The sequence below is a fragment of the Schistosoma mansoni genome, chromosome 2 (genome assembly GCF_000237925.1).
Source record: "Schistosoma mansoni strain Puerto Rico chromosome 2, complete genome".
Classification (NCBI taxonomy): domain Eukaryota; kingdom Metazoa; phylum Platyhelminthes; class Trematoda; order Strigeidida; family Schistosomatidae; genus Schistosoma; species Schistosoma mansoni.
Window position 1 is genome coordinate 26277272 of NC_031496.1, and position 11019 is coordinate 26288290.

General features: G+C 38.3%; 2 protein-coding genes across 2 annotated transcripts in view; one reads left to right on the forward strand and one right to left on the reverse strand.

Moving 5' to 3' along the window:
* The first annotated feature begins 2038 nt into the window (after positions 1-2038).
* Smp_004820 (hypothetical protein) lies at positions 2039-2437 on the forward strand. The gene is made up of 3 exons (XM_018796226.1): positions 2039-2053; positions 2087-2146; positions 2189-2437. Exons 1-3 carry the CDS (start codon positions 2051-2053, stop codon positions 2360-2362), a joined length of 237 nt encoding a protein of 78 aa, XP_018650460.1. The 5' UTR covers positions 2039-2050; the 3' UTR covers positions 2363-2437.
* Positions 2438-9409: 6972 nt separating this feature from the next.
* Positions 9410-11019, reverse strand: part of Smp_124730 (choline-phosphate cytidylyltransferase) — a gene marked incomplete at both ends in the record, with an annotated part of 23110 nt that continues 21500 nt past the window's right edge. The window contains one exon of the mRNA XM_018796227.1: positions 9410-9623. Within this exon, the coding sequence (XP_018650461.1) occupies positions 9410-9623 (214 nt within the window). The remainder of the gene's footprint in view (positions 9624-11019) is intronic.

Consider the following 11019-nt stretch of genomic DNA (forward strand, 5'->3'; position numbering starts at 1 on the left):
ATCAAGAGTGGGAAAGCGGCAAGACCTGACAGTATACCAGCTGAAGCACCGAACTCAGACATTGAAGTAAGTGAAACCATTCTTCACCTTCTATTGAGAAAGATTTTGGAGGAAGAACAAGTGCCACTGACAAACTGGAAAGAAGGATACCTTATCAAGATTCGAAAGAAAGGAGATCTGTTCAAATGTGAGAATTACAGAGGCATCAGTTTGCTGTCAGTACCAGGAAACGTTTTCAATAGAGTGTTGCTGTACCGGATGCAGTAGACGTCCGACTTCGCGATCAACGGGCTGGATTCCGTGAGGATCAGTCGTGCACAGACCAAATTGCGACACTACAGATCATCGTGGAACAATCAATTGAGTGGAATTCGTCACTATACATCAACTTCATTGACTTTGAGGCGTTTGACAGTATGGAAATGAGAACATTATGGAAACTTCTTCGACACTATGGAGTTCCTCAGAAGATCGTCAACATTATCCGGAATTCATACGACGGACGAATGGAGGACAGCTGACAAATGTATTTCCAGTAGGGCCCGAAGTCAGACAAGGCTGTCTACTCTCCCCCTTCCTCTTTCTTCTGGTGATTGTCTGGATTATGGAGGCATCCACATCTGAAAGACGCAGGACTACAATGGACATCTCAGAATCAGTCAGACGATTTGGAATTTACAGATGACCTAGCCTTCCTATCCTATACACACGAACAAATGCAGATGAACACAGCAAATGTAGCAGCAGCCTCCGCATCGATAGGCCTCCACATTCACAAAGGAAAAAGCAAGATTCTCAAATGCAACACAGAGAACATCAACCCAATCACACTTGATGGCGAAACTCTGGAAGATGTGGAAACTTCCACGTACCTGGGAAGCATTATTGATGAACAAGAAGGATCTGATGCAGATGTGAAAGCGAGGATTGGCAATCGAATTCGAAAAGCCTATTTTGTCATACAGCTTTTGATAAACAAGTCAACTGTTAGGCCCTAATGGCCCAACCAACAACGACGATGATGCTGTTAACCTTCTAAGAGAATGGTGTTTTCAGACATTTCGGCCATCTCATACTCATTGCAGAGCCATGAGCTTCACTCACAACCCAACAGAATTTTCAGAAGGGAACCTAGGCGCCCACTTGGTGTTTCAGGAACTGCAGAGTATAAACAAGGACACTTCTCCTAGCGCGGATATGACTCGCCCTATTATAATGAGGGAAGCGGCTTCACCCTTAACAAAACCGCTTAGTGTGATGTTCTCACATTCGGCAAACTGAGACAGTTCTGAAAAACCTGAAGATGGCTCACACCACACCAACCTTCAGAGTAGGTCGACGCAGCGAATCTTTAAGCTACTATCCGGTAGCACCTCTCCTAAAACACTTAAAAACTGATTTCTCAAAAGCGTTTGATAGGGTCAATCATATGTCATATCAATAAGCTCATACAATCAGGTATAAAGTCACAACTAACTGACTGGCTTACTTCATACCGACTTTTGAATGTCAGGGTGAACTTCACTTTTTCTTGGGCTATGGAATGTCCTGGTGGGATATAGGCGTCTCAGAAGTGACCTAATGGCGTCCTAAACACTCGTAGGCATCCTCTTACATACCTACTTAAGCTCAGTCCCCATACAAACCTCAAAGGTAACACCCCGAGAATTAGAGACACAACATAGAAGAACAGACTAAGCACACCTATTACTTTTTCCGAGTAGTCAAATTCTGGAATTTGCTAATGGCTGAGCTGGTCCAACAGACTTCTTAGGGGTGCTTCAAAAGGAAACTTGACATATTTTTAAGGACTAAAAACGGTATATCATTATTTTTTTCTTTTTGACGTTAAATATGCATAGGTTTCCACTTGAAGACATTGACGATGCCCTGTTACGAGACAATGAAGCTCGTTAAGTGAATGTTTCTTTTATTTCATCCAGTTCTAGTGTTTCTCTACTTTGTCGCAGGTTGAAATATTGCGTTACTATTCGACGTCATGATATCTATGCGGGACGTAAGAGTATGGGCAGAAAAACACAATATTTATATGGTAGTGTTTAATTCCTTATGAATATTTTCAAAGGACTTTGTGGGTCAGAAAAACGCTGAGCGATGTATGAACCTATTGGTTATTGGATTCCTGGTCAGGTTTTCTAATTTCATCTTTATACGTAATTGTCTGTAGATTATTGCACTTACAGTTGGATATTACAAACAACAGTTGTCTGACAGCGTCTTAATACTATTGTTTGGCTGTCTATTCGCAGCCTTTGTTGCACTACCACCGTGGCCATGTTACCATAAAAATCCTGTTGACTGGTATCATGAAGAAACTAAAAGCAGCAAGAAAACAGACTGATTTCCCATTTTTGTCTTTCAATTCCCTTATTATTTTACTCATTTATAAGTAACCAATTAACTTAATCTTGTTGAGAACAACTGTTGTTCTGATACATATACATCAACTTAGAATGTCTTCAAGCATGGTGTATTTGGTCCGGGTATTCGTGCTGATTTTCTCATATGCTGCAAATAGTTCATAAACTACACCTTAATGAATAAGATTCTTCATCAGTGCATGAGTTGTCAATGTCCAACGAGCTTGCTGTGTATTCCGAAGGGTATTTAAAATCCTAATATTCTGAAACCTTCATTCCCATTATCAGTCCTAAGAGTGTAACTTTATTGAAGAATACTAATGCTATTTCAACTAGTATATTTCGTATAGGATTTCCGTTTGAACCTGAAAAAACATTTTTAAAAAATGCATTACAGATAGTTTTTCCTGGTCCATATAAAATCCTAAGAACCCTAAGTTACGTAAGTTTCGGTTTAATACCGTCCATAACTAGTGAAAGTAGACAGTCCATTTCGTACTTTGCCTCATTCGAGGTTTTAGATTGTTTTATTGTACACGGATCGTATTTGAAACGTCCAAGTAAAGTGGATAACAGTTTGGGGAAGCCGCAACACCATATCTTCCAAATTATTCTTCTTTTAACCGGAATAAGTGTAGGTATCAGCCGGAGAGTTTACGAACTTAGCATCAAGCCATAATAACTCATTTTCACGCCATACATTTGATCGAACCTTGATGTGATTTTAAACTCTATAACAAGTCCAAAATATATGTGATTGTAAAGGTTGCCGTTGGATAGTGAAAGTAGGATGACTTCAGTAGATGTATCAACGTCTTTGTGAGTCAAAATATAGCCTATTATTGTTTTATTTATTTAAACATATAATTATTAGTACAAGGAAGCGCCAGATACATATGCGCCGCACAAATCTCATTTGATTTGTGTGAGGGTTGTGGTACTGCCCAGGTGCCCAAACTGAAGCACGTGGTTTTCTGAGAGGGCCACACCTCGACCTTTGACCTAAACGTCTGATCCACAAGGCAGTGGAGCATCGTGAGGAAATGCAGTACCATGTTTGCCGGTGACTAACGATTGATTCATACTCCATTTGTTCCCTTAGGATACTGGAAGCCATGTGCACCATTGGATTGGAATCAGGGTTTTTCAACTCCCCCCCTAGGTGGACTCTCCGTGTCCACCAACCCGGTTAAAGCGCCGGACATTCGCTTTTCGTCCTCTCAATTTCGTAAACAACACCCCTGGTGTGAGAAGGCAGTGAGTAGGACTTCCCTGGCAGAGGCTATATTCACGTGACCATGTGAGAGCATTTGGAGAGGGAGAGCGGACTCTCTCCACTCTCGGCCGTACCAAGGCACTTGAGGGTGAAGCCAGGAAGAGCAGAGACCAGATGGGTTTACTCCGGAAATCCTTGATAATAGTGGTCCACTTTTAGCTGGCCTGGGAGTAATTTCACTTTTCTTGTTCCGACCACCCATCGTCTGATTTTATAGGAAGTAACAGAACCCTCTTTTGATAGGTGAAGAGAGATCAGTTTGAACAGTATAGTGTCTTTATTAATTATTCAATGCTTAAGTAAGGCTTGTGAACGAGCTTGGAGGAACTAGGTCATTTTGAGACAGACTTATCAATCAAATGTACACCCTCTATCAGGTTTTGGGATAGTGACACTTATTGCAATCCAAAGTCAGTCAGTCAGTCAGCTACAACGTAGGACCAGGCACATATATGCATCGGTCCAAGTTGCCATACCTCGTTAGCACAACAAGATCAACACCGGACTAATAGTAGTTAATTTAGTGTTGGTAGTAGTATATAAATTATAGGTTGTATATAAGGATATAGTATAGGAAGGAAGAGAGATATGAAGCAATTTTAATCTCAAGGTTTAAGGGAAGATAAAGAGTGTATACACCTACGCCATTGTGATCGATTCTGAGCCATGTCACACAGAGTCTCCAACCATTGGTTACGATAGTCACGCGGACCCCAACCAGGTAGTCTGCATCTGCCAACATGGCTCAGACTAGAAGTTAGTGACTTCAAGCACTGATGCCATGTTTTGGTTTGGCCGCCCCTAACTCTCTTCCAACCGTCCCCAATACTAGTCATCATAGCGCGTCGTGGTAATCGGTGTTCAGGCATACGTAACACATGGCCCAACCATCTCAGTCGATGAAGATTCATCACCTCATCAACTGATTTACCATCGTTACCTAATACCCTGCGTCTAACCTCACTATTACTTACCCGGTTATCCCAGCAGATGCGAGCAATATTTCTAAGGCATCTGTGGTCAAATACTAGTAACCTACGAGTATCTTCTACTCTTAATGGCCATGTTTCACAGCCGTAAAGTAGAACAGAGCGAACTGCTGCGCAGTATACTCGTCCCTTAATTGATAGACGGATATCTCGTCTACGCCATAGGTGACGTAAGTTGGCAAAAGCCAAACGAGCTTTTTGAATCCGTGCAGAGATTTCGTCAGACACCAACCCATTAGGGCTGATCAGACTTCCAAGATAAGTGAAGTTGTCGACGCGTTCGACTACTTCACTCCCTATCCTTAGTTCGGGTGTTGACGCAGACCAGTCCTGGAGTAACAATTTACATTTGGATGGGGAGAAAATTGCAATTTTTTTGGATTGCAATCCAAAAATAGTAGTGTTTGTCGATCTGAAGGTACCATTTGATTATGTCGGCTGAAATGTCTTGTTGCAAAATTTGTAATAAAAAGGTGGACTGAGGAGGCACATAAAACTTGTGAAAGGTCTCTACTTGAGTCACAACTTATGGGGAGTTGCTATTAGCATTGTCAACCTCAAGTAGTGTTCGTCAGGGCTACCAACTCCCCCCATTTCTATCAAGCGTCGCCATATGTATACTTATGGCAACAATTCTAACTTCAGGGATTGTTCTGGGAGACAAATTTGTGGACTTAGAATACGAAAGTGTCACAGTTCTATTCAATGAAGACTGCAAAAATGCATTTCATTTCAATCAACAATGTACGGAAGTTCGGAATAGGCTTCTCTCTCTAAATGAAAAATGTTCCCTGAAGCCTTGTTTCTTTCAACAACTAGACCAATGATGAGGAGTGAAGTAGCAGAAAGGGTTGACCACTCTATCTTGGCAGTTTCATAATTCCTAGTGGGCCTGAAAGAATGTCTCGACACTGATCTAGAAATTTTGATGTGGCTTTGTATCTTTCACCACCTGCAGTGAAGGAGAGCTATCTGTCTACTAGCCAAGGGACGACTATACAGTTCAGCATTTTGCTCTGTTTTGCCTTATGACTGTGAGAAGTAGTCTTTAGAAATAGAGAACATCTGTAAGTTATTAATACTTGATCAAAAATGTCTTTGAAGCACTGCCTGTGTATGTTGGGACCTCCAGATAATTAGACGCAGCGTACTAGGGAAAGGTAGTAAATCAGCTGATAAGATTGTGAATCCTCCTCAAGTAAGGTAGTTAGAATACATATTACATACACTCAGAGACCGCCTACATGTGGTGTTTGCTGACGAAGGAGTAAGATGACAGGAACTCAGGGACAGCCAAACTGAAGACTTAGCGTTAGTCCATGAAGTTGTTAAGTAAATCCTAACAAAAGTTTTCGACCGTGAAAACAGTGGTTATTTTGTTGTTGATTAGGCTACGATCTGTGATAAGAGGATAACATCCCTAAGTACGGTAACAAAAAATCCTTGTTTTGTTCCATTTGAGTGTAAAGGACTAAAACACCAGTTATTAGTGGCAAGGGTAACACAGTGTCTCCCTCAGTAAGTACTAAACTAAAAGAAACGTCAAGCTTTTTCTACTATTCAGGTTGTAAGTTCAAAGCAACTAAGAGAATTCGGTAGGTTTCATGTTTTGGTCAGAGCACAATACTTCTCTTTGAGCCTGGTCAGTGAGAGTGATATCACGCTTAAGGTAATAGGGCAGAGGGTATGAATTTTTTAATATAATATCTTAACAAAATGCAAAAAATCGTTTTGAGTAGAGAGTATTGAAATGCTTTCGAGATTATTATTATTATTCACAAACACCTTATGGGTACATAAGTGCTGTGAAGAAACCATTTCAGGTTTCTTCAAAAATGCAATAATACACAATTTTCAATAATGTTAGCATTACATATGCCGTGTTTGAGAAAGGGAGGAAAAGGAAAATAAAATATTAATAATATGATGGGAATAATAATAATAGTAGTAATAATAAATCAGGTTCTGTGTAATTGGCAAGAATTTTGAATAGATTTTGAAGGAGGAAAGGAAGCAACTAAGGAAATAGAAATAAAGGAGATGAGGAATACGTAAATATTTTAACGCAGAACAAGAATAAATAACTATGTATGTATCACCAAGTGAGTAATAAAAATAAAATAAAACAGAATCAATTAATAAGTAAATAACTTATTATTGCGGTAAGATATGACGTTAGAATAAGTGTTTGCGCGTGCAGTCATGATTTGTACATCAGTAATGGTGATAACCGTTATTAGATAACTCCTAGCCGTTCATAAATTTCAAAAGGCAATACAGAGCGACGATCAGTTCATTGGACCACAAGTACATCGAGAATACGAACAAAATGAGAATGAATGAGATTTAAGAAGCACATACATATAAGTAGGCGAATGAATCATTGAGCCATTTAAGCCAGTTTGAGGAATATAGAGTAGGCTGTAACACGTAATCAAGCATACATGACGATATAAGCATGGGGGTAATGGCTAAAAATATATGAATAGACTGTTTCCGACATAAATGGCACTACCTACTAAATGAGTTTATCGAAGGGGATTGTAGATACTAGAACCATGTCAAGCCCACATAGGTTATTCTAGCTTCCGGACAGACTGACTTATTCATTCCTCTTCAGCCATATTTTGATCTTGTCATTATTTGCTTATTAACTTTGACTGTTTTTATATGAGCGCATACGTGGGCATCGCATATTCCACCCATCTTACGCCTTTAGCTTATTTTTGTCCGACTAGAAGATATCGAGTCACGCTTGATCAAATCCAGTTGGCTTACTAGCCTTATCCGCTTCGCTTTTTGTTCTGAACGTCTCTCTGGATAAATTCATCGAACGCAACTCGTATTTGGCTTCTTATCATCGCCTCACATACGGAGTTAGACTAGGTAATATATGAAGTTAAATGGAAGATCTATGTACATAGCATATTTATACGTTCGTCCAAATCGAAGTCAGATACTGGGCCACAAAAGCTTAGTACATTCAAACGTGTACAAACTCAAGCGTAAGTGAGGTGTTACAACATGTACATACTTTCAGTCCGTCTTTTCAAACACTATTCTCAATGCTTAGTCTTTGTTGTTATTACTATTAAATTATATCGATCTCTTCTGGTATAAATTTTGTTGATTTGATCTCGCCATTGTAAAGCAGTATGGTAAATTGAGCCAATGAACATTCGTACGAAGCCTTAAATTGATGATGACTGATTGGTTCATGTCCTACATTATTTGTGAGTGATTGAAGTTTACACGTCATACTTAAATAGTGTCTATTACAAAAAGATATTGTTTATCTATAGGCCGACTTTTTAAGCTGCTCACTGACATGTATATTTGTAATTTGAGTACTCTTATTGGTTAGTTGACGCTGTTACTAAATTAATCGCTGCACGTGACTCAACGGTTTTTGGATTGTAATTTTGATAGTCTAGATCACAATTGAATGATCAGTGATTCAGTAGTGGCTAGTGTGGTGTTTATCACATCCTGTTTGTACTACTTGAATTCTATCGTTCAAATTGCAATGCGTCTAAGTGAACTGGGCTCACATGAACTATATTGAGTAGTTAGGTTGTTTGATGCAGTCGATAGGAAATCTCTCTCGGCCTGCGTTTCGTGCTGTTTGGCACTCATCAGCAAAACGTACTAGTGATTTTGACAGAAATGATATTTCCTGAGAAATGCGATCGCGCATCACCCAGTTTCACAGTCTGAGACGTTACCACTGATTAGATATACACACTGCTGAAGAGTGTCAAATAGCACAACCCCTGGGTTCATGGTTTCCTACTGACTGCCTCTAATCACCTAAAAAGCTGTCAAGTCACAGTTACACATATGCTAGGTGTTGTTTTTTAATATTTCTATACGAACTAAGGTACTAAGAGAGGAAGTATATGTTTTGCTTTGTTCATTTGTATCAGTCATTACAATTCCCACTTGTGATTCCATTGATATAGTCGTATGAAAGTAGGAGACTGTGCTACTTATAAAGACAATCTATACTGCTTTATATGGCAGTTATTTATAAGAACATTCGTCAAAATTTGAAAGAAAAGTTCTGCATAAATTTAGCACCGAGTAAGTAAAAGGTATTAAAAATAAAAATAATCTCAGTGATTTAGGTTTGAATAATTCCAGGGTTTTGATTATTTTCCTGAAGTAGCTTGGGTCAATGAAACGAGCAAAATGTTGGTATTTTAATCGCTAAAATTATTTGAAACAATTTTCAGTCATATTTAATAACAATTGAGTGAAATGTTTGTTTTTTTTTCTTTTCAAAAAAGTGTACAAGTGAATCATTCCCCGTAGGCATACACAACACAAACAATTTGCTTTTACATGAAGGAATTAAAATTAAACGTGATCTAAATTATTAGCTTAAGAAAAATTTTTTCATCCCGCTTACATAGGGACTTACACTTGGAACAAGAAATATCAATTAAAACAAACAGTTATACACACATACAAATTAAATATACAAAGGTGAAAATTTATTACCACAGAAATTATGTCATCGATTTATCTGCGTAAAACAATAGGGATCCGTAATCATGAAGATCATCATTACATTCAGAAATAAATGGTGAATTTATTCGATATGATACGCACAAACTGTTTGTTGAAATCACATTGCACCACACCACTATGGCTATTGATATGCAAAAAATGGACAGAATGAACTAAACACGAAAGCATTATATAAAAAAGAGACCTGAATGGTGATCACTTTTAAAAGATCATTTTTTTCGGTAAATGATTTAATTTCTTTCTGTGCAATAACGTAAACTGCGATAATTATTTCTACGTGACCTAGGTTCACTTTTAGATCCTTGTCGAGAGAAGGAATTACGTCGAGTTTCACTCGTAAATCTGTTTATAGTAGTAGTATTCTTGCTTATGGTAGTTTCAGTTTGGAATGTTGATAGGTAATCATCATCACCATTGGCACGTGGTCGTTTTTTACATAATAATCTATTGTTGTGTAAGAAAAAGAAACATAAAAGTAGAAATTAGGAAATTTACCTATTTATTATTAAGATCAATGCATACTGCTATATACATACAGATGATCTATAGGTGAATGATCAATATAAAATAATTGTTTTCAATGTGTTTGGAGACCATAGGTGATATAAGTGAAACAAAATGAGTATAGTGGAGTGATTGGGTCCACTTTTTTCCTGTTAAATCTGTTAAATCATTACTTCATTCCAGTTGATATTCCCATATTAAATTTTTTTTTGACTAAATGATGATATGGAGACCATACTATTTACGATCTACATATACCAATAGAGATGGATAAAAATTCCAATTCTTAGTACCAAACAGGGAACATTTAACCTCTTACTAACATAATCACTACTATTACATTTGATCACGTTATTTCAATGTAGGTGATGATATATTTTTTATATGACAATAATGGGGTTTGATAATAATACCATTTACTTTGGTTGATTACTAATTAGTGAATAATGTCATGTTTGTCTAGTCTGTAGTATCGATCAAGTTTTTTTGATTCGATTGCTATGTAGCCAACAGTCTGGATATCGTATGGACTATGCTTTGATATCTGCAGGTAAATCGAGTGTCAACTAATACGAAAGCTAGGTCGAGGGTACTGTGACGACTGCTTTAAACAACCTGAAATGATTATCACTAGTTGAAGATTAAATGAATTCATCAATTTAAGTGATCATAATGCTTATATAACGATGATATAGGCGTTCAGATGACTGAGCTTCACATTATTTTCATTTTAGTAGCCCGATAATATTACTTCATACAATGTTCGTTTAAAAAAATAGATGAGTTGACAAATTAATCAACATATAGAATATTTATATCAGAAGGGGTTTTGAGGATATTATAGTAATTTTAATAGTTGAAATCATGAGTCAATTGATGTGAGCACAGCTTCCAGAATTTCCGGAAGTTTGCCTCTGCTTAGCGAGTGTGCAAACAGCACGCTAAGTGGTGTCGCCAGGATTGAAGCTGCTTCCCTCAATACAGCGGAATGAACCATATCCGGACCAGGAGAAGTGTCTTTTCTTAGGTGCTGCAGTTTACGGAGCACCAGGTCAGCACTCAGGTCCACTTCGGAAAGTCCTGTACAGGTGCAGGTGAAGCTTTCGTCAGTATAGTTTATGTAGGTCAGTTGGAATGTCTGGGAGTATTGTTCAGCCAAAAGGTTGGCGGCATCACCGTCGTTATTGGTCGGGCCATTAGGACCTAGCAGTTGGGAAACTCCAGTTTTACCTTGTCGAAGAGAAGCTGGGTAACTGAATAAGCTTTTCGGATTGGAGACGAATTTATCGATAAGCTTAGTCTGGAACTGAAGCCTGTCTTCTCTTATTGCCTTTGA

Excerpts from the sequence above, each read along its gene's own strand:
- Smp_004820 (XM_018796226.1), top strand. Across the intron at positions 2,147-2,188 it reads TATTGGTTATTGGATTCCTG|ATTATTGCACTTACAGTTGG; the intron begins GTCAGGTTTTCT and ends AATTGTCTGTAG.